This window comes from Littorina saxatilis, linkage group LG13, assembly GCF_037325665.1.
Source record: "Littorina saxatilis isolate snail1 linkage group LG13, US_GU_Lsax_2.0, whole genome shotgun sequence".
NCBI lineage: Eukaryota > Metazoa > Mollusca > Gastropoda > Littorinimorpha > Littorinidae > Littorina > Littorina saxatilis.
This window is the reverse complement of record NC_090257.1, coordinates 29394074-29419169: the sequence shown is the minus strand read 5'-3', so window position 1 is coordinate 29419169 and position 25096 is coordinate 29394074. Positions and strand designations below refer to the sequence as shown.

Genomic DNA, 25096 nt, shown 5'->3' with positions numbered 1-25096 from the left:
AAGTTTGCAACTGTTCCTTGAATTTCCATACATTTCATAAGTTTGCAACTGTTCCTTGAGTTTCCATACATTTGATAAGTTTGCAACAGTTCCTTGAATGTTCATACATTTTATAAGTTTGCAACAGTTCCTTGAATTTGCATAAATGTTATAAGTTTGCAACAGTTCCTTGAATGTTCATACATTTTATAAGTTTGCAACAGTTCCTTGAATTTGCATAAATGTTATAAGTTTGCAACAGTTCCTTGAATTTGCATAAATGTTGCAACAGTTCCTTGAATTGGCATACATTTTAGAAGTTTGCAACAACTTCCGGAGTGTTCATACAATGTATACGTTTGCAACAGCTTCCTTGAATTTGGGACACCAGGGGCGGACGAGGGGGGGGTTTCTGGGGTTTCCGGAAACCCCCCCCCAGCCAAAAAATAAAAATATTTTTGTGTGTTTTTTTGGGTTGAGTTTCAATTTTGTGGGTATTAATCAGTGACAAAATCTGCTGCCTGGAACTGGTAATGATCATCCTCAGAATGCACCAGCTTGCACCATTTTGCATCCTTTTTTTCAAAATTTTCCGGGGGGCGGGCATGCCCCTGGACCCCCCTAGCAAGCTAGGCGCTTCGCGCCGTCGGCTCGGCGCTTCGCGCCTTCACACCCATATCTTCACAATATACTTTTGGAAACCCCCCCCATAAAATGAACTGATCCGCCCCTGGACACTGTTGACGAATTGTATTTACCCCGTTCTTGTTTTTTGATCCATGATCGACTGCTTCCTGTGAAAGGGGTTGCTGAGCTTTCTTTTTTTTATTTTTTTTTATTTTCGTTAATTTTGGCCCCCCATAGCCGGCCAGCAGAACTCGAACAGGCCGTGCTTCATCGTGTGCATAAAGATGGTCATGATTGGCAGGATCGCTCTTGTTTCTTTGTTTTGCTCTTGATCGCAAAGTGTGTTTTTAAAGTAAGAATTTTTTTTTTAAACCCAGAAAGATGAGATAATCTATGGCCCGTTCAAGAAACAAAAATTGTCTTGGTATTTTTGAAAGTTTTGGTCTCTCATAGCCGGCAGTAGAACTCACAAAAACAGCGCCTCTTCGTGTGTAAAACGTTGGATAATGACAATTTAAAAAGAATTAAAAAAACGTTTGAGCGTGTTTTTCAAAATGTTGTTCCTTTTAGTTCCCTATAGCCGGCCAACCCAACTCAGACAAGCAGCGCATGTTTGTATATAAAACGTTTGATAATGACATTGTGTGTGTGTTTTTAAACATTGTGTTCTTTTTGGCCCCCCATAGCCAGCCAGCCCAACTCGGACAAGCAGCGCCTCCTGGTGTACACCAAGATGGTGTGCGTCATGGGCTTCACGTGGGCCGCGGGCTTTCTGGCGGCGTTCACGGAACAGCCCGCCTTCTGGTGGATCTACATCCTGCTCAACGGGCTCCAGGGAACCTTCATCGCTTTCTCCTTCTTCCTCAACACGCGTCTGCTCCGCTTCCTCAAAGCCAAGGCGACCAAGGGCAAGAAAACAAAAGAAATGATTTTAAGTAGAACCGTCCCTAGCGCGGTGGCCCAAGGGTTAAGTCATCCGTCGCCTGCGGCTCAGCAGCGGCGGATTTGTGTGCAGAAAAAAGATGAGGTGGTCAGTGATGGTGGAGATGTTGTTCTCACCAGTGTTTGCTCCAGACAGAACAGGTCTTCAGACTCAACTGCAACTATTAACACAAGCGTATAGATATCAAATAACCAAAGGGAAGTAATCGCTCTCAATGCACGACATGTGCAACAGAGCAAGCGAGAGCTGTACGGAACCCTCTCCCCTGGCAGCCGAGAGAATAACAAGCATTGAAATGAACAAGCGACTTTCATCCCAAAAAGGATGATCACCGCAAGCTCATATGCTCATCATTCTCCAAGGCACCCCAACTAACACCTACGTACACAGTCATATACAAGAACCAGCTTTTATTCTAGACCGGACTTAGTCCTTAGATCAAGACTGGTTTAAACAGAACAAACACACACATTGTTACAGGGTCGCCTCGAAAGTATTAGTTAGAATTTCAAACAGAATGAGGCAGAGCGATGTTAAGATATCAAATAACCAAAGGGAAGTAATCGCTCTCAATGCACACGACAAGCGTATAGAGTCAAACAAGCGCGGCAAGAATAAGTGTTTGTTTGTACAGAAATAACAGCCTCTCAGTGTTGCAAATCTTTGCACTGACAAGATTCGCGGGCACGAAGACATGGACAGAAACAACTTAATTATCTGGGATAAGAATTCATTCATGTCTCTTATCACACCAATAGACAACGTAAAAACCTTAAAACCGATACAATTATGTACACCACGAGAATAGTGTCACTTAACATGATTACATGGCTCATTAAGTCTTATTAGTACAGAAGGGGTCTAAGTCGACCACAAGCGGGTGCATTCCATGTAGGCGTTTTCCCGGATTTCCACACGTTCAATCTCAATACTGAATCTTACCTTCTCTTGGTGAGGGCGTGGCATGTTCATGTTGCTCCTGCCAATGCCTCATATTTTGTTCATGCCCTAACACACACACACACACACACACACACACACACACACACACACACACACACATTCATTTATCATAGAATTTATTTTTGACACACTAGCAACTCTCGTCTTTCTGACGCCAACACCACAAAGCATGTACTTCAAAAATCCAAGGTGGTATGAATCATTTTACCAACCAACACACACACACGTTCGCACACACACACATGCATACACGCACACACACACAGAAAGAAAGGAAGACAGAGGATATTTCAAGTGAAAGCTTTTATATCCCAAAACTATCAATTCATACACACGCCTATCATATATCAACAGTTACTTCACTTGGAAGTGCAAGTGCCAAAAATGAATAAATACAAGTTCATGCAGAAGTGAACTGTCTCACACAATGCAATAACCCATAACAAACATATTACCCCTGGCGTAGCATCATCCCCAGACGTGATTCATTGATGATTTAAGTTTAAACGGTTTCTGGTAGCACAGATGTGATAAAACAAAAAGATGGACACACACAAAACATTATACAGCACATAAAGGGGGGGGTTCCCGGATTCCGGAAGCTCCCCCCCCCCCCCCCCTCACCCAGCATATCTCTTCATAATCCAATCAAGTGTTTCAATGGTACAAAAATAAATAACTATGCTGCAAAGCTGCTAGATCATAGGATCTAAGCATCAACACTTGGATTGAACAATCATGTGACGAGCCCCATGAATCGAAATAACGATCAAAAAACAAAGCAGCAGAAAAACAAAACAAAAAACCAGCATGGTAATGCAGAATGACCAGTATTGGTTTTGCAGTATCACTATACTGCAAGTACATGTTATAAAATGACCACATTTAATGAAACAAACAGCATATATAAACCACCTACAACAGCACATTACAAAAGTGTTCATGCACAAACAGATGTATGCTCATGCTTGCATATGACTAGCGCTCGGACAGTCTGGAAGCAGAATAGGAGTCAGCACTCATTTTCTGTCCAGATGAACATGGTATGCTGTGACTACATGTACCGGTCTACATTTGTGAAAAAAGTCAGACAAATTGAGAACTGCTGGTGAACTGTTACGTAAAGAGGCTTTATCATAATTATGCTGAATACAAATAAAGAAAACAAAAATAGGAAATAGGCAAGTTTGTGTGTGCATTATCATTTAATTTAAGTACATGTATTTGCTTGTGTGTCTGGTCTTTGTTGTGAAGTTTCGTTAGTATTTGTCTTGTTTGATAAACACCCCTGCAAAAACTGACTAAAATCACAGCTCGTTCGAACATGCAGAATCCTCAGTACTACATTCGGATTCCACGCAATTGCATGCACACATTCACGTCTGTATAAAATAGATGTTTCTTAACCAGTCTAATTAAAAATTTGCCCTTTCTCAGTGGGATAGTGCTTTAATCAACTATAAGTCCCAGCCCGGCACTTTGATACATTTAGCTCCTGTGCATTACACAGTGAGTGGAACCCTGCTTTAAACTTCAAAGACTCCCTAATTTAGGACCCCCCCCAACACACCTTGTTTTCAGGATTTCCTGTTCAAAACCTCTGTATATTTACAATGGGAACACCCCTCTTAACACTTTCTACTCCACCTATGTTGACCAAGTTTGTTTTAGCCATGACCAGCTGTGCTGCAGCAGGTCACACAGAATTGTAGAAACTGTGTATCAACACGCTGGAAATCAGGCGTTAGATGGACGTTACAGGAAGCGACTGAAGCTAACAGTCTGAGCGGATATATCCGTACCCGGTCAGATAGAGCCATATGAGTGGGTACGGATATATCCGTTCCTGGGAGACAATGAGTTAAGACCCCCACCCCAACCCCCAAGATAATACTTCTTCCTCCCTTTTTTAGATTTTCTTTTCTTCTTCTTCGTTTGTGGGCTGAAACTCCCACGTACACTCGTATTTTTTGCACGAGTGGAATTTTACGTGTATGACCGTTTTTTACCCCGCCATTTAGGCAGCCATACGCCGTTTTCGGAGGAAGCATGCTGGGTATTTTCGTGTTTCTATAACCCACCGAACTCTGACATGGATTACAGGATCTTTTTCGTGCGCACTTGGTCTTGTGCTTGCGTGTACACACGGGGGTGTTCGGACACCGAGGAGAGTCTGCACACAAAGTTGACTCTGAGAAATAAATCTCTCACCGAACGTGGGGACGAACTCACGCTGACAGCGGCCAACTGGACACAAATCCAGCGCACTACCGACTGAGCTACATCCCCGCCCAGATTTTCTTTTCATAACTCCTGTTAATTTACCCAAGACTCCCTACTATTTCAGACCTAATTTTCTCAGATTTTGGAGGTCTTAAAAGGGGGGTTGGGATTTCCTGTAACACATTCCACTGAGCCAGGTACTTTGATGTAAGGGCCTGTGCTATATAACTGATACTCAGCACAAACAAGACATAAAACAAATGTCCACAACAATCCATATGCAAGTATAAAACAAAAGTACACATCACTTACTTTTAACAAAAGTCAACTATGAGAACATACTGTATGTAAACACTGTAGAAGTTTACGAACTGTCTTTTCGTCTGTGGTTGTTTCTTCCCTGAAAATCAATTAAAACTCTCCACATAATGGTAATTGGTTATAGATGAATAAACAGATAAATACAGACCTGTAATACTTAGTCATGGATAACCAAACTTTCTTTATTTGGTGTTTTACGTCGTTTTCAACCACGAAGGTTATATCGCGACGGGGGAAGGGGGGAGATGGGATAGAGCCACTTGTCAATTGTTTCTTGTTCACAAAAGCACTAATTAAAAATTTGCTCCAGGGGCTTGCAACGTAGTACAATATATGACCTTACTGGGAGAATGCAAGTTTCCAGTACAAAGGACTTAACATTTCTTACATACTGCTTGACTAAAATTTTTACAAAAATTGACTATATTCTATACAAGAAACACTTAACAAGGGTAAAAGGAGAAACAGAATCCGTTAGTCGCCTCTTACGTCATGCTGGGGAGCATCGGGTAAATTCTTCCCCCTAACCCGCTGGGGGAGAATAAACAAACAAGCAGATTTTCTCTCCTAAATAGAGGGCACATGACACACAGTTCTCGATCTCTTTTTTCTCTTCATTCCATCACGAGACTTTACTCTTACCAAAACTAAACCAACCAAACAAACAAAAGCAGTAGCAGCAGAGTTCACTGTTGTGTTTCACAGTCATTAATAACAACAACAAAAACAATTAAAAAATAAAACCCAGGTAAGTTACTGGAACATTTTACCATAGACAAAATAAAACATTCAATACAATTAGTACATCCACCTATATGTCTAAGAAGGGGATGGACAAATAACAACATGACAATGAACAGAACCTGAAGTACATATCTCACCATTTTGAGATTGAAAAAACAACACCTTAGCTGAGCTGAGTGCATTTTCTGTTCATTATCCCATAATTATTTCTTTGTCTGTCCACTTCGAAAACTACTAGGTTGACATACTAGTGAAAGCTTCATTTTGTCTGTATTTAAAAGTTTTGATAATTTTCATATAAAATCTGGCGACGAGCTGACAGATAGCGTCTGTCGGATGTTGTGAGAGTGTGGGTGCGTGCGCAACCACATCTGACGCAACATCCGGTGGAGCGAGCCAGGCTGACGAAAGCAATTGTCTGCTACACACGATGCCACACCCTCTGTGCTGCGCCGATTTAAAAACAGCTTTTATAAAAGCTGAGTCATAATTTTCCTAAATTTCTTGGGTTTTTCTTCTTGATTTTGGAACATAATCAGCCTATCTGTTTCAAATTTGACACAAACATGTTCAACCATTTAAAACTTGCAACTTTCTTTTCAAATCCACCAAGAACAAAATCTACATTCTCTTGACGACCAGTACATTTTTAATTACTTCATTGTTAATTTGCGCACAACAGAGATCAGAGAGACAGTTCAGCAGATTAACATATACAGCATTTCCTTATCACAATCCAGTGGCTATATGAAACTGGGACTTCAGATTTTGTGATTTTTTTGCAGTGGAACCCACCCCCCACCCCCTTTTTTTTGTTATTACTGTTCCCCCACATTTAAGAATCCCCCCTTTTTTTTGTTATTACTGTTCCCCCACATTTAATAACACCCCCCCCCCCCCTTTTTTTGTTTGTGATTACTGTTCCCCCACATTTAAGACCCCCCCCCCCTTTTTTTTGTTATTACTGTTCCCCCACATTTAAGAACCCCCCTTTTTATATTTAGTCAAGTTTTGACTAAATATTTTAACATCGAGGGGGAATCGAAACGAGGGTCGTGGTGTATGTGCGTATGTGTGTGCGTGCGTGCGTGTGTGCGTGTGTGTGTGTGTGTGTGTAGAGCGATTCAGACTAAACTACTGGACCGATCTTTATGAAATTTGACATGAGAGTTCCTGGGTATGAAATCCCCGAACGTTTTTTTCATTTTTTTGATAAATGTCTTTGATGACGTCATATCCGGCTTTTCGTGAAAGTTGAGGCGGCACTGTCACGCCCTCATTTTTCAACCAAATTGGTTGAAATTTTGGTCAAGTACTCTTCAACGAAGCCCGGGGTTCGGTATTGCATTTCAGCTTGGTGGCTTAAAAATTAATTAATGACTTTGGTCATTAAACATCTGAAAATTGTAAAAAAAAATAAAAATTTATAAAACGATCCAAATTTACGTTTATCTTATTCTCCATCATTTGCTGATTCCAAAAACATATAAATATGTTATATTCGGATTAAAAACAAGCTCTGAAAATTAAATATATAAAAATTATTATCAATTTTTTTTTTCGAAATCAATTTAAAAACACTTTCATCTTATTCCTTGTCGGTTCCTGATTCCAAAAATATATAGATATGATATGTTTGGATTAAAAACACGCTCAGAAAGTTAAAACAAAGAGAGGTACAGAAAAGCGTGCTATCCTTCTCAGCGCAACGAATACCCCGCTCTTCTTGTCAATTTCCACGTGTTCTGTGAGTTCGACAGCTACTTGACTAAATATTGTATTTTCGCCTTACGCGACTTGTTTTGTTATTACTGTTCCCCCACATTTAAGAACCCCCCCTTTTTTTTGTTATTACTGTTCCCCCACATTTAAGAACTCCCCCCTTTTTATATTTAGTCAAGTTTTGACTAAATATTTTAACATCGAGGGGGAATCGAAACGAGGGTCGTGGTGTATGTGCGTGTGTGCGTGTGTGTGTCTGTGTGTGTGTGTGTGTGTGTAGAGCGATTCAGACTAAACTACTGGACCGATCTTTATGAAATTTGACATGAGAGTTCCTGGGTTCGAAATCCCCGAACGTTTTTTTCATTTTTTTGATAAATGTCTTTGATGACGTCATATCCGGCTTTTCGTGAAAGTTGAGGCGGCACTGTCACGCCCTCATTTTTCAACCAAATTGGTTGAAATTTTGGTCAAGTACTCTTCGACGAAGCCCGGGGTTCGGTATTGCATTTCAGCTTGGTGGCTTAAAAATTAATTAATGACTTTGGTCATTAAAAATCGGAAAATTGTAAAAAAAAATAAAAATTTATAAAACGATCCAAATTTACGTTTATCTTATTCTCCATCATTTGCTGATTCCAAAAACATATAAATATGTTATATTCGGATTAAAAACAAGCTCTGAAAATTAAATATATAAAAATTATTATCAAAATTTGTTTTTCGAAATCAATTTAAAAACACTTTCATCTTATTCCTTGTCGGTTCCTGATTCCAAAAATATATAGATATGATATGTTTGGATTAAAAACACGCTCAGAAAGCTAAAACGAAGAGAGGTACAGAAAAGCGTGCTATCCTTCTCAGCGCAACGAATACCCCGCTCTTCTTGTCAATTCCACGTGCACTGCCTTTGCCACGGGCGGTGGAGTGACGATGCTACGAGTATACGGTCTTGCTGCGTTGCGTTGCGTTCAGTTTCATTCTGTGAGTTCGACAGCTACTTGACTAAATATTGTATTTTCGCCTTACGCGACTTGTTATATTTAGTCAAGTTTTGACTAAATATTTTAACATCGAGGGGGAATCGAAACGAGGGTCGTGGTGTATGTGCGTGTGTGCGTGCGTGTGTGTGTGTGTGTGTGTAGAGCGATTCAGACTAAACTACTGGACCGATCTTTATGAAATTTGACATGAGAGTTCCTGGGTATGAAATCCCCGAACGTTTTTTTCATTTTTTTGATAAATGTCTTTGATGACGTCATATCCGGCTTTTCGTGAAAGTTGAGGCGGCACTGTCACGCCCTCATTTTTCAACCAAATTGGTTGAAATTTTGGTCAAGTAATCTTCGACGAAGCCCGGACTTCGGTATTGCATTTCAGCTTGGTGGCTTAAAAATTAATTAATGACTTTGGTCATTAAAAATCTGAAAATTGTAAAAAAAAAATAAAAATTTATAAAACGATCCAAATTTACGTTTATCTTATTCTCCATCATTTGCTGATTCCAAAAACATATAAATATGTCATATTCGGATTAAAAACAAGCTCTGAAAATTAAATATATAAAAATTATTATCAAATTTTTTTTTTCTAAATCAATTTAAAAACACTTTCTCGGTTCCTGATTCCAAAAATATATAGATATGATATGTTTGGATTAAAAACACGCTCAGAAAGTTAAAACGAAGAGAGGTACAGAAAAGCGTGCTATCCTTCTCAGCGCAACGAATACCCCGCTCTTCTTGTCAATTTCACGGGCACTGCCGCTTTGCCACGGGCGGTGGAGTGACGATGCTACGAGTATACGGTCTTGCTGCGTTGCGTTGCGTTCAGTTTCATTCTGTGAGTTCGACAGCTACTTGACTAAATATTGTATTTTCGCCTTACGCGACTTGTTTTTTGTTATTACTGTTCCCCCACATTTAAGAATCCCCCCCCCCCCCCCTTTTTTTTTTTTTTACTGTTCCCCCACATTTAAGAACCCCCCCCCCCTTTTTTTTGTTATTACTGTTCCCCCACATTTAAGAACCCCCCTCCCTTTTTTTTTTGTTATTACTGTTCCCCCACATTTAAGAAACCCCCCCCCCTTTTTTTTTTTACTGTTCCCCCACATTTAAGAACCCCCCCCCCCCCCCCCCCTTTCAACACCTAGCTGTTTTAGATTTTTATAAACTCTGTAAATTTACATCCATTTCAAGACTCCCTCCTTTTGGACACTTTCTACCCCACCTATGTTGACCAATTTTTTTTTTAGCCGAGACCAGCTGTGCTGCAGCAGGTCACTCAGAATTGTAGTAACTGTGTAGTAACTGTGTATCAACACGCGGGAATGAAGGCGTTAGATGGACGTTACAGGAAGCGACTGAAGCTAACAGTCTGAGCGGATATATCCGTACCTGGTCAGATCGAGCTATATGAGTGGGTACGGATATATCCGTACCTGGGAGACAATGAGTTAAGGCATGAATGTCTCAGATTTTTCAGAGGTCTTAAAAACGGGGATTCCACTTTACAATCCACTGTACATCATAGCTCAAGGTGAATCTCTAGCTATTCTGGCAGGAAAATGAAACACCTGCAAGTTTGCCAATTTGTGGGCAATTTGTTGAAATACATGTATATGCAGAACATAACTGTGGATACAGTGGAACCCCCCTAGACCCCCCAATTTAAGACTTCCTCCTTTTTAAGACCCTCCTTTCTGAGATGTTTTGTTCATAACCTCTGTACATTTACCTCCATTTTAAGACTCCCTCCATTTTAAGACTCCCTCCATTCCCTCGATTTTAAAACTCCCTCCATTCCCTCGATTTTAAGACTCCCTCGGTTTTAAGACTTCCTCCATTTTAAGACTCCCTCCATTTCAAGACTCCCTCCATTTTAAGACTCCCTCCATTTTAAGACTCCCTCCATTTTAAGACTCCCTCCATTTTAAGACTCCCTCCATTTCAAGACTTAGACCTCCATTTTAAGACTCCCTCCATTTTAAGACTCCCTCCATTTCAAGACTCCCTCGATTTTAAGACTCCCTTGATTTCAAGACTCCCTCCATTTTAAGACTCCCTCGATTTTAAGACTCCCTTGATTTCAAGACTTCCTCCATTTTAAGACTTCCTCCATTTTAAGACTTCCTCCATTTTAAGACTTCCTCCATTTTAAGACTCCTTCCATTTTAAGACTTCCTCCATTTTAAGACTTCCTCCATTTTAAGACCTGATTTTCTCATATTTGTGAAGGTTGTTTAAAGGGGGGTTCCACAGTGTATTGCAGTCTGTCGGGGAGACAGACCTGTTTACACTACACATTGAGCGTAGTAAACTACGATTTTGGTCCCCAAACTACGCAACTACGCATGTTTGTCTTATACTACGCAAACGTTTCGTTTCGACTACACATTTTGACATTTTGAATACGCAAAAACGCGAGCGAGTTCCGATCCATAATTTGTACTAACCGGTTGTGTACTGCGTGCAAAACATGCCCGGCGCCCGCGAGAGTAGCGTAGTCAGTTGGTCTTGCTGCTGTTATTACAACTATCGCGGGCGTTTCAGCACATACTTTTCTGAACGCGGTCACTTCCTAGCTCATTCTTTCTGGAGGGAAAAAAATGGCTACAGCGACGAACACGGATTCAGAAGACTTTGGCGATCAACCGCCACGGAGCAAAAAAAAAGAAGCTTGGTCAAACTCCCAGCAAGGCTTTTCTGCCAAAGTACTATGAGGAGCATCCATGCCTAGTTTCGTGGAGAAAAGGGAAGCATTTTGCCCACTGCACTGTGTGCAACACGGCTTTTTCAGAGAGGCACAGTAGGCTTTACGACCGTGTAACCGCCACAAGAAAAGCACTTCTCATTCGAGAAATCCCGACCAAAGCAGAGGAAAAATTGGACTGTTTTGTGAAGAAACCCGTGCCAGGGAAAGAAGACCAAGACAAGCTCACTTTTGAGAGATCGGTAACCAGAGCAGAGGCAATGACCTGCCATATTATTATTATTGCCGACGCAAACCTGTTCTGTTTATATAAATTTGCCTTCATGTTGATACACATACTCCCAGTCCCTACTTTTTGTGACTCAAGTTGATGTTCTCAGATTGTCACAGGTCTTGAATAGGGGGTCCCACTGTATATGAACTGCATACCCCTCAACATAGCTCTTTTTTTTTTTTTAACAAATGCATGGGTGAAACTGGTCAAATAAAGAATTCCTTATTTTGAAAATCTGTAAAAAAAACAACAATTTTTTTTTTTCGCCGGCGATCCGATCTGTATTTTCTCTAACACAGTGACCGGACATCGCTGAATCTTTGTTTCCCTGAGCGCGCGAATTATTGGACTACAGCTTGGCATTTGTTATCATTGTTTACTGTGCAAATTTGTGTGTTTGAGATACCAGGAAAGGCCTACTTTTACCCTTAAAAAGCCTGATTTTTCGTTTTCTTCCGGGGGGCTTCGCCCCCCTGGGCCCCCTAAGAGGGCGTTGCCCCTGCACCCCACCAGGGCGTGGGTGGCCCCTGGACCCCGGCCTCATTTTCCTTATTTTTAATTCTGATCAGTTTCACCCATGCAAATGTTCCAAACTAGTTAATAATTTTTTTCTTAACAAATAAACTTAATGCTTGGCTTGTATTTTTGTGGGGAGTATTGTTCACATTGTAATAGTTTTGTTTGGAGTGTTGAGTGTTTGTTTTAGTACGGTATAAGCAACTGTTCTGTTTTGCGGTTTGGGTTGATCAAATTGAAATACTACACATTCACCTGCCAAACTACACATTTGCCTTATTTTCACACCCAAAACTACACATGGTACATTTCAGGGGTAGGCAGGTCTGGGGAGAACATCACAATATCATTTTCAAAGTACCATCAATTCAAACTAATTATCGTCAGTTCGATGAAATACATGTATTCGCAAAAAATAATGACAATAATAAAAAGCCGGCATGAATATCACATCAATATTTTTGTAATGGAACTTCTTCACCACTCTGCATTTAAGGAATGTCTTAATTCATGGGTGGCACTCAAAAATGTCATGAATCATGAAGAATTTGAAGGGGGGCCCCCAGACGCTGAAGGATTTGTACAATTAACAACCAAAAAAACGTCACCACAGACATTACGAATCCAGATTTCCGGAATATACCGGAAGAATCCCACCCATGTTAATTAATACCCCGCTGATTTCAGGATTCTGTGACAAAATAACTACATGTATTACTAACAAAAAACATGCCTTCCACTAAATGTGTTGAAAAAAACCCACTTTTTATTTTCGGTTTATTAACTATATGTATTAAAAAAAAAAATCAAACTGATATATACAAAATAACGACTAGTACAGACTTGGGAAACCCTGTTTTGCACTTAGAGTATTCTCAAACAAACTTGCTGTATTTTCAGAAAAATGAACGTACTCCACACAGCATTTCAACATCCATGATTCAAACATGCTTCACACGCGTCCGCCACATCGTTAATTAAGTTTACCTATACAGTCGAGATCGCTTTACACGAAATGAAAGGGACCAATATTTTTTTTCGAGTTAACGTTTTTTCGCGATAACGAAAATGATCAAACTGATCACTTTTTTTTTAAAAGCAAGATAAAGAAGATAAAACAGTGCCATACCTTAACAAAAAAAAGCCTCTGTAGTGCGCGGCGGACGAAGTACATGGTTCAGTCAGAGTCGGCAGTTTTGTCGTCTGCTACAGTTCATTATTTTGTTGTACACTTTAATTCCCCACAAAAAATATTAAAATCCATTGCAGTGTTTAAAATCCATTGCAGTGTTTATGAATTCACACAGGACGAAAGAAATCCGTCAACTTCAACTGTTTGACAGGCTCACTGCACTTTCCGACGAACCGTTCAATTCTTGTGTACATTAAAAACAAATCCTTTTTCTAATTTTTACTGACAAAAACAGTAATCATGTGTCAAAATACTGGATCGGCTTCAAGATGGGCTTGTGAATAAAAGTAGTCTTGGAATTTTTCTCGTCGTATTTTTTTCCCACTGACCGTACTGATCGTATTCTCGACAATCATGCATACAGAATACGGCGAAATCGTATGGGTTCCCAGGTTTGCTAGTACTTAAAACATTTGACACAAATAAAAAGTAATCTCTACCCAATAATTTCTTCAGAGCTTGGAATGCACTTTTCAGATATGTTTCTTGTACATCGTATTCTTCAACTGCTAACCATTCCATTCTTATAACCCACTGTGCTTTTTCAGTTTCTTTTAACTCGTTGCCATCACAACCACACAAACAAACAGATAAACAACTAAATGTAAAAGAAACATTCAACAAAACAATACTGATTGGAAGCTATCAAAACATGACCAAAATTTCGTAATTTTTACAATCAGCTGCTCTCAGATGAAAAATTCTTTAACAATTTGCAAAAGCATTTCTGGTGGGGGAAAAAAGGAGAATGAATGACATGGGGGGGGGGGGGGGGGATAGAAAGTTCCTTTAGGCAGCTGAGATATTCCATTGGAGATGCAATCAACAGAATCACACTAACCAAGCTTTTTACCAAAACATACCACATCCAAAAGCAGTTCACCAGTCACCCAGGGCAAACATTAAACAAAATCTTAAAATCGTTGACAATCTGAGCCGTACCTAGTCAGCCTAAGTGTGTAGTAGTTCTGTGAACTCTATAGTGCAGTCTGACAAAAGCTGTTACAAAAGTGTATATTTTTCCTTACACATAAGATTTCAACCACAGTTAACACTGTCAGGTCCAACAAAAAAGGAAAATTGTAGGTTTTTGTTTCACACATTTTAAAATGTTCAAGTATTAAAAGCTTTAAATGGCATCCTCACAGCAACACTCTTCTTGTCCTAACGTGCACCACACCATACAATGCAAAAGAAAAAGGAAAAAAAGCTTAGCTTTTATATAAGGCCAAAAAAAAAAAAAGGTCTGTTTACGGTAACATAGGCCAAAAAAATAGGGTCGGTAGGTCGGGATTTGTTGTTGTTTTTTTTCCCCCAAAAAAACCCCCCATATTTTTACTTTATTTTGCAAAAAAACCCAAAAGAATTTTTTTTTTTCCCCCCCCCAATGCCAAAAAAAAAGTCTAGGGTCGCGCGAAAAAAATAGGGTCGGTCGGGTTACCGTAAACAGACTATTTTCTTTTTTGGCCTAAGCTTGAGAAACCTCTTTAATCTAATGAGGCCTTGTGCAAATTTACACATATGTAGACGGATGAAACCTGAGGATCTTTAAAATCAGGACAAATTGTCGTCAGACTCAGATGATCCAGATGTCCAAAATATGTTCATTTTCCCCCTGCTATTACCCCTTTTTGAAGGTTTGGAAAATTCTGGAAATCCATCAGGAAATAACTGTTCAAATCAGGATTTCCAGATTGGAATTTCATCCATGGGCTTATCCTACTTGTAAACATTTTCCAGGTGGAATATTTTGCTTACCCTTACAACAGCGTGCACATACACACAAACACAGACACACTGTGACCCACACACACAAACAATCACACAAGAAAAAAAAAAAATTCTCGCTTCATTAGGGGGCAAGGCTTATATTGCACATTACATTTTTCTAGTCTTTGACAATCAACAAAATGTCCCATTTAAAAAATTTTAAAAAGCAAGGAAACATTAAATGACAAGCCTTAATTTGACAATTATTCCAGAGGCTGGAAGAGATCAAAAGATTCGTGAAAATTTGCATATATAAATATAGATATATATATATAGCAGACAAGAATAATACACAAGATGAAATGTAAGGTACAGGGTGTTCCCCCCAAAAATGTCACCCACTAAAATGCTAATAACTCCTAAATTTGTTCAGTGACTTACTTCATATTTGGTGTTCATTGGCTTGTTATATGGGATGTTTTGTTCACAAAGTTTTAAGTTGTTATGTAAAATGGTCCGACTTTTATGCTTTTTCAAAAATGTATTCTAAAATTCAGGGATTGACTCGAAAGTAAGAAGTTTGGCACCGAGTGATAGCCACACTAACCCGATTTTTACCCTTCAGATGTTTATCTGTTAGTTTTTCTGGAGGGTCTTGCATATGAAAACCATCCTCAACCAATATACGAACTGTAACAGCAATTACAGGGGGTCTGGAAGGTTCAAGCCGGGTGAGTGTGGCCACTACTCAATGCAAAACCTCAAACTTTTGAGGCAATCTTTGAATTTGAAAAATGTTTTTTTTAAAGCGTTTAAATCAAACTACTTGTCCTACATGACTAAAACTTTGAGCACTGAACATCCCACATCTCAAGCTTATGTACACCAAATATTCGCTGAACAAATTTAGGAGTTATTAGCATTTTAGTGGGTGGAATTTTGTTAGGGTCACCCTGTCACTTCTCATGTAACCCATCATTTCAGCCAAGACAGATATGTCCAGGCGTTCATGGGATGAGCATCCATGGAAAGGTGTTCTTAGGTCCTACCTCTCCCAAAGACCCTCAGTCATAGCAAAGGGTACTGATATGTATTCTACCATGTTCCTGTTTCTATTCCACAACAAGATATATCCAAGCACCCTGGACTAGCACAACTCCCACAAGTTATCTAACCACCCACAATGTGAATTCTCTTGCCACACTAGACTACATCAGTATTTTAAATCTATAAACACAACTGACTAAATCAGACTTCTCTGTCACCCTAGATACCAGACATTCCATATAAACTACACGCACCCTAGATACCAGACATTCCATATCAACTACACGCACCCTAGAAGACAATTCCAGGTGAGAACTAGCAGATTCCCCAAAAGACGAAGTCCTGGCTATACAGTGAAACCTGCTGGAAAGACCTTCTACTTTAACCACCCAAGACACTGAGGGAGGTTACAGAGACCGCAACAGGAGGCCTATACTTCTGATTAAAACTAAAACCACCTGAGAGACTGAAGCTTTAGTCACAGAGACCGCAACAGGAGGCCTATACTCCTGATTAAAACTAAAACCACCTGAGAGACTGAAGCTTTAGTCACAGAGGCCGCAACAGGAGGCCTATACTCCTGATTAAAACTAAAACCACCTGAGAGACTGAAGCTTTAGTCACAGAGGCCGCAACAGGAGGCCTATACTCCTGATTAAAACTAAAACCACCCAAGACACACACAAAAACGACAGCAACCAAAGGGGGAGCCCTACACGTCCGCATACGGTTCAACCTCCTCTTCCTCCTCCCCCTCTTCCTCTTCCCCCTCTACCTCCTCCTCCTCCTCATCATCATCATCATCTGTGAAGTCCTCACCACTAAAACCTGGGGAGTATCGGCCCCTCTTTCTGGGAGGACTCCCCGCCAGGTCGGATGAGGGTGAGGGCGGCCAGTCGTGGGAGGGGCTTCCTGGCGGTGAAATGGCTCGGCCAATGCGCATCCTGTTCTCTGAGATCCACTTGTTCTGTGTACACACAAAGACACATAATGAATGATGGAGAGAGCTGTTAAACTGTACTGATGCGCATGGTGTTCTCCGAGATCCACTTGTTCTGTGTACACACAAAGACACATAATGAATGATGGAGAGAGCTGTTAAACTGTACCGATGCGCATGGTGTTCTCCGAGATCCACTTGTTCTGTGTACACACAAAGACACATAATGAATGATGGAGAGAGCTGTTAAACTGTACCGATGCGCATGGTGTTCTCCGAGATCCACTTGTTATGTGTACACACAAAGACACATAATGAATGAAGGTGAGCGCAGTTAAAATGTATCAATGCGCATGGTGTTCTGTGTGAACCTCTTGCTCTGTACACACAAAAACACATAATGAATGACGGAGAGCTGTAAAACTCTACTGATGCGCATAGTGTTCTCTATGAATATTTCTCTGTACACACAAAAACACATAATGAATGACGAAGAGCTGTCAAAATGTATCGATGCGCATGGCGTTCTTTGTGATCTATTTGCTCTTTGCACACACACACACACAAAAACATAATGAATGAAGGCGAGTGCTGTCGAAATTTACCGATTGGTCAATACACATATATCAAAATTGCAGCATAACTGCGAAAAAAGATTATGTTTTATGCGTATGAACAACAGTGACACCTGTTACGCTCTACTGATCTATCCATAGACACTAATCTATCAAAACGCAGTATAAATTCGTTTGCGTTATGTGTATTTGTGCATAAATAAAGATATTGCTAACAGTTGTACTGAACAATCCAGTGATATCTAGTCCACCTGCTCAGTGATAAGGAGATCAATTATCAAGGACAGTGGTACCTGCCATATTAGGACCCTCCGATGACAGACCACCTTCAATCAAGAGGAACCTTCTGTAGTCCCTTTGACTATTATCTTGACAAAATATACCTGTCATGACAGGCCACCTGCCATGTAGGGACACTTTTGGCTGGTCCCAAGGGTGTCCTTTCATCGCAGGTACCACTGTAAAAGTCTTCATGTTTCCCTCATGAACATTGTGCAGCTTTGTGTTAAGCAGCCCTATAGACGTGCCTGAAATGTATATTCTTCGAATTTTGTACATCTGTATCTGATTGCATTCTGTCCACTCAAATCTGAAAGTCCACAATTAGGATCAGGTTACAATACACTCAGGAGGACAGAACAAACCAATCACAAACCAACACAACTTCTAAGAGAAATGTCAGATTAAGAGCACTAAAATGAGCAAGAAATCACAGGATGTTCTTCTTCTTCTTCAGCGTTCCAGAATTTTCTGGTTACGTGTGAGCACGTTTGCCCATTTGGGTTTCCCACACTATACTCTGAGAGCATAGTCAGCTTCACTCTGCTTTTGGTGAGTAGGCATGCTGGGTATTTTTGTGTTTCCATAACCCACCGAACTCCGACACAGATTACACGATGTTTTCCGTGCGCACTTGGTCTTGTGCTTGCGTGTACACACGAAGGAGGTTAAGTCACTAGCAGCTCTGCACATAAGTTGACCTGGGAGATCGGAAAAATCTCCACTCTTAACCCACCAGGTGGCAGCGACCGGGCTTCGAACTCACGACCTCCCGATTAGGAGGCCGACATCTTATCACCATGCCACTGCTCCCGTCTACAGGATGTTCAATGTGGGTATGCCACAATATTCACTCAAAATATTTCAATCTACTTCCCTTATGCTCACAATTTTTCCTGCCTGGCTGAACTTATTGACAAAGTTGCTGATTAATGTTCACTTAAGGGCAGACCGGGTAGGCAAAATGAGTTATTTTTGGTCTCATACACCTTTTTGGGGTTGTTGCATTTTTCACACCTTTGAACATCCTGGAATGCATTCAATAATCTGCTTTTGTCATTTTAGACATGTATTCATGTAAATAAAACCATTTTCAAACCGATGTTTTGTTGTTTTTGTCTGTGTTTTATCAAAAAAATCGAAAAAATGGTCTACTTTGGATACTCCGTGCTGGTAAATGTGCGCACATGACATGACCCTTCGCTGTTCAAACTGTGTGGAAATTTCCGTTCTTCAAGATGACGTCATCACCGTTGGGGAATTTCCGTTGACATAGGCACAAAGAGAGAGAATCCGTTCCAACCGAAACCCCGGAATTAATATATGCAAATATATGTAGGTCAAAGGCATTTGGCGCAAGCGCAGTAGACAACTTATCAGTCCCCCGGTGTCAACAAATCCATGACTTTTTCACCGATTCAGCAGCATTTTTCAAAGTTTTGAGCTGCGGAGAACAACCCTAACATTGGAAATGTTCGGCATAGTGGCAAGAAATATCAGAGAAAGATGAACCAGCAGCAGCGAACAGTAGAAGGAAGTAACAACACTCCGAAATGAACCAACATGATCGAATTGAAGCAGACGACATTCTAAGATTCTTGACTCGACGAGGTGGGTTTTGCTTCTTTCTCTTTTCGATCTTGTTTGTTTGACAACGTGATTTATTGCACATTGTTATGTTGTTGTTGTTGTAAGAATGTGTTAGGGTTTGCAGGTAAATGATAAACAGTTTGTGTCTGAAGTATTTTGCGGGTTTCTTGATCCAATTTACTGACTATGCCGCCGCCGCAACCCCCTCCCTCGATCATCTCTGTGATATCGTCTTCACAACCCCTATTTTATTGTTCTTCGCTGGCCAGTCCTTGAGAGCTTACTATGGTGTAACATGTCATCATTATTCTTTGTCTGTGGTCAAACTGAGAAGCAGCATCTGAGCGATGTACGACTGACACAGTTTCTGTTTCTGGTCATTGACCGTAGGAAAATAAGTACCCTACTAGAGAGCGTTCTCTAATTCTAAAGGATTGGTTTACACCAGCATGGCTGACCAACCTATCATTGACAGCAATATTGTTGTCAAATCTTTTCCATTAACTAAGGAATAAAAAAATAGATCCAATTTACTTCACCAAAGAAAAAAAAAGAGTTAAACTAAAGGACTGGGGATGCAACTCATGAATCAAAAGCATAAAGATCACCTGCAAACAGTGCTAGGTTTAGGAAATCTGAAAATGTATACACACACACAGAACACACACACACACACACACAGACACACACAAAACAGACAACAGACAAGAAACAAGCAAATACATAGCAAGTGTGATGAAATGAATTAATTTTAAAAGAAAAATATGAAAAGAAAGGAAGAAAGAAAGAAAATAATTCAGCTAGTTTCAGTATTAGTTCCTGTGTGTATCATTGTATGTGATTGTGTGGTTACTCAAATCCCATTGTAAACTTGACATGTAAATTTTGTGATAGGGGCTGGTATGTATATATATGGGATAACCTTCTGTGAGGTTTAGTGTGTGACAGGGTGAGAATACTTTGATTTCTTTTGCTTTTTCGTGGCTGCTTTTATTATCAATTATTTATCATTATATATATTAAAACATACACTTTTTTGTCATTAAGTTGTGTGTGTTTGGGTATTAATAAGTAGTGCAAATCCACATGTAATGAGTATGAGTCACTGTTAAATTAATGAATGTCTTTTGTGTGTGTGTGTGTGTGTTCGTCAACCGACATATGTGGGTACGAGCCGCTGAGGTGGTTGTAAGAAAACCCGCCTGGTTCAGTGGTTGGGGGCTGATTGGGATTTCTGATTTACCGGCCTAGCCAAAAAGTTGAGGTACACCCCATGTAACATGGTCATTTGCAAAATAAAGTACAAGCACTTGTTGACGTTTATATTGAGTCTTAAAATTTGCAGCTTATTACAAACAAAAACCATGGACAGTTGTATCAAATATTAAATCAGTGTTTGTGTATTTATTAGGTTGGAGCAAGGGGAGAACCAGTCCTCCTGTGGTGGCAGCGAGGAGAAAGATTGACCTGATGGAAAAGTTTGCTAAACCGGAACTACCCTCTTCCACAGCAGAAACATCAGCTTTGCCATCTTCTGACCAACCATAAGAAGATACAGATACTTTGCCATCTTCTGACCCATCACAAGCAGATATGGATACTGGTACTGTGCAACGTCACTCCGCTGACATGTGTTGGGCTTTTGTCAACATTGATCAGCTCAATCTATTGCTGAAAGGTCTATATCCTGTACTGAATGCTTGTCTGATAGCAGTCTGATTATGAAAGAAGGTGATGCATCAGCCCAAGGATTTGCACAGGCCCTGCATCTGGAGTGCATATGAGTGTCCATTCAAGTCTGCAGTTGTTTACTCTTCTCCCGGTGTTTGCAACGCTTCGGGTGGTAAAGTTGCATTTAAAATAATCCGCGTATGACCATGTTGGTACATGGAAAGGGACATTCAGCTTTACAGAAATTTGCTGCAGTGTTAGGATTGAGCACAGAAATACTGTAATTAAAATGTTGCAACTTTTGAATGGCTTGATAGCTTTGTTCCATTTCTGTATATATAATTATGTAATGCTGTTGATGATTTGTGAAGCATCATTTCTATGCAATGGAATAAGAAATCAGTGCATCCGTTGGGTTTTTATGAGTCTGACAGTTTGGTTCTGATCAATATTTTCATATCAGCACAAACACAGATAATTGACGTTTTTAATGTTTTCATATGATTTTTTTTTAAAGGAAAAGTCCAAGGTTTAGGGTCACTTTTGATATGTTGACCCTCTTAATTCATCAACCACAAATGCGTGTGTAAAAATGAACACAGAAGTCCAAAAAGTATACTTTGACTCGTTTGCTGGCTGTTCTGAATCGTTCCATCGCGCGCGCAGTCTTGGCTCATGACCTTGTGCACATACATGTGCTACGTCACGGGCCTTGAACAACAAATATGGCCGGTCCAGCAGTGAGGAAGACAAGTGGAATACGGACCGGTTTTCAGCCAGCCTGAGGTTTTACCGTGCCCGTTTGAGCCTCTTCGTCGTTAAAATGCTTGCGAGGCCACAATGAACTGCTTGAAACAGAGCCAGCATAAGCGGCAATACGAAATGGTATGTGATTCTCTTTGTTGTGATGTTGACACACTAGTCCGTAGTCGCATAGACCTCATATTAAATATAGGTCCCTGGTAGTCGCTACCTCTTGCAGTGCTAGATCGAAGTCAGGTGTGTTTTTCACAGATCAGTTGATGTGCTTCCACAGATCTGTAAGCATGTAAAGAGTATGGATTTATGCTATTATGGTGTTGTTTATTTTCCTATCTTTAATCACGGATTAAACTGCCCAGTTTAGAATAAATGCTTCCACCGTGATGTTCACACGCGACTATCCTTATTTTCTCTTGGAATTCTGAGTAATTCTACAGTCACACAACGAAACATGTAGACAGCAAGTTAACATTGTGCAAAGCCTGTTTCTTTCGGACAAAACTGCACTTATCCTGGTATTTGTATTTGCAACAGTAAGACACTACATGACATTGACACCACTAAACAGTGAAACTTATTTCAAATGGCGTTGGGCTAATGTGCTAATAGTGATCCTGACATTTTTCTTGCGAAACGGTCAAAGGGAAGTAATAAATGAATTTTCAACGAGCACACGTGATTCCGATATTAAACTAGATCTGAAATCATAAGATTTTCTGAGCAGTGGCGAAACGCTGATGGCGTGATATCGCAAGCCGTTTTGGAAGCAAATAAGCACTGTCAGACATATGCTGAAACACGATTACAGCAGTTCAAACTTTTTGATCATTGATTTTTAGGAGTACGCAATATCGGACAGTCACACTACAAAAAGACAATGCGTTAGTGCAAAGGTTACATAACTTACAACTCGCTATTGCCGCGGCCCGTTGTTGCCGTTGTTGCCGCGGCCCGTTATTGCTGCAACCCGCTATTGCCGCAACCCGCTATTGCCGCGGAACTTTCCAGCAAGAAAGATCCCCTGATTCCGTTTAAAAAAAAGAAAAATTGCGCCAGTCAGATGCCATCAAACAACAGAGTTGGTAACTCTGCCGTGTGCTGACAAAACCGAGTAAGTCCATTTTTTTCAAAAATGATATTTTTCGTTCATCAAAAAGAAGAAATCAATGCACATCTCTTGTGTTAATTTCTACCTTTTAGAGTGCTTAGATAAGCAGATAATAAGTCCACATCTCTCTCTCCCTCCCTTCCTCCCTCTCTATATATCTCACTACTTCCCTGCCTCCTTTTCTCCCTCCCTCCCTACCGCCAACAATCGACTTTTTTCTACCTCCCTCCTTCACTCTCACTCCCTCCCCTCTGTCCCTCCATCCCACTCTCTTTCTCTCCCTCCCTCCTCCTCTCTCTCCCTCCCACTCTCTTCCTCCCACCCTATCTCCCTCCCTCCTCTCTCTCTACCTCCATCCCACTATCTCTTTCCCTCCATCCCTCCCACACTTCCTCTCCCCCCTATCTTCTTCCTTCCTCCCTCCATCCCATCTCTACTCTCTCACTCTCCCTCCCTCTCTCTTCTTCCCTCCCTATCTCCCTCCCTTCCCCTCTCTCACTCCCTCCCTCCCTCTCTCTCCCTCCATCCCACTATTTCTCTCCGTCCCTCCCTCTCTCCCTCCCTCCCTCGGGAGGGCCGCCGCGCCTGCCTCCAATGCACAGGATTGCGAGTTCCAATCCCTGCGGACGTGGCGAAAACTTCCGCTGGGGGTCGTCCTTTCTCCTTGCGTAAGAGATTTTCTCGTCAATAAAAATTAATGTACATAATGAAAAAATGAAGAAAAAAAAGAGAAGAAAATAAGGGCCGCGGCAATAATGGGCCGCGGCAACAACGGGACGCGGCAATAACGGGCCGCGGCAACAACGGGCCGCGGCAATAGCGGGTTGACCCCTTCTCAAACGTCACGAACAGACAGTACGTTGCTACTATTTTACTGTAGTAACAAAACCTCACAGTCCCATTAAAAATGTATGGTGTGTGCCGAAAAGCAACCATATGAGATTCAGTCAGTGGGACCCTGAATCTACCTGGGGTTAAATCGGGTTATTGACTCTCATTGCATGAATTTTTAAACTGTGAATATATGTACTACTGTTCGTGTTGTTTTTGTGATCCACTGCAATTTCTGTGTATACCTTAGAATCTCAAGGTAATTTTTGAACGGGGCATACAGATGATACATGTTGCCATGGTCACAGAGTGATACGTGTATTTTGCTTATCAGGTGTCAGTGCAGAAACTCCAAGAGGGAACTTAATTCGAATATCTGGAAAACCTGGATGAGGAAACAGCCTAACAGCACATCCTCCTATGTTTGCTCGGACATCTACTACCTTCAAACTGCATACTATGCGTACACACAGGAATATGGACGACTCAACATTGATCAAAATGAGTAAGTAACACAACACAAACAGATGATTTCCATTATGATAGATTTATTTATCTGAAAGTAAAATTGACCACAGAGTGTACAATTTGTTTTCAAATACGAAAATATCACATTGGATTAAAAAACAAAACACACCATCATTATATCATTAAAACTATTCTTTATTTCTAAACACATACATATCAGCATAGTTTATTCATGTAGACATCCTCATTTCGGTTCCCAGTCTGTCTGAAATCAAGGTAAGATATGCCAGAAAGAATAGCGATCACACAGTGCTTCAGCATGAATGTGAAAACCTGCTCTACGTCACACAGACACAGCGTGTCTTATGATTCTATCCACCCTCTCCAAACAAACACGTACACGTTTTCTCTGGTACGAATGTCTTAAAAGCTCAAACTAAGTTGCTGTTTTATTCTGTCTTGCTTTGCAGGAAATACAGGCACGTCGCTTACCCATAACAGGCAGCTGGTGCGCTAGCGACAGGGGTTTTGCTAGACATTTTCATGTTGGGACATTTGGCCGAAACTGTCAGAAAGCTTTAGGGCATCTTGGAAAAAGTTCGGCTATTATTTTGGCTCATCCAAAGTCACCGTAACATTGAAGCACAAGACTCAAGAGGGGAACACCAATACATACAATCATTGTCTTAGGAACACAGATTACAGGGGCGGAGCAGTCAAGCCAGAGGCGGGGGGGGGGGGGGGGGGGGTTACAACCTGGGACCTGGGGTCCAGGGTCCCGTTCGGGGGTCTGGGGGGCAAAGCCCTCCTGAAGCTGAAGAATTTTAGCTATTTTATAAACAATTTGTGGCTTATCCTTGATTTTAAACAGGATCAACTGGTGTCAGCAGCCACTCA

General features: G+C 40.8%; 1 protein-coding gene and 1 long non-coding RNA gene across 4 annotated transcripts in view; one reads left to right on the top strand and one right to left on the bottom strand.

Annotated features, from left to right (window-relative positions):
* Window positions 1-12740: 12740 nt before the first annotated feature.
* LOC138945464 (choline-phosphate cytidylyltransferase B-like) overlaps window positions 12741-25096 on the bottom strand; it is a 52231-nt gene continuing 39875 nt past the window's right edge. For both annotated transcript variants that reach the window (XM_070316893.1, XM_070316892.1), the window contains exon 9: window positions 12741-16942. In XM_070316893.1, the coding sequence (XP_070172994.1) occupies window positions 16688-16942 (255 nt within the window). In that variant the 3' untranslated portion in view covers window positions 12741-16687. The remainder of the gene's footprint in view (window positions 16943-25096) is intronic.
* Window positions 21764-25096, top strand: part of LOC138945463 (uncharacterized) — a 12220-nt gene continuing 8887 nt past the window's right edge. The window contains exons 1-3 of one of the 2 annotated variants that reach the window (XR_011449007.1): window positions 21764-21915; window positions 24066-24236; window positions 24670-24707. This is a non-coding gene — a long non-coding RNA (uncharacterized lncRNA). The remainder of the gene's footprint in view (window positions 21916-24065; window positions 24237-24669; window positions 24708-25096) is intronic. The other variant, XR_011449006.1, reaches the window with a different exon arrangement.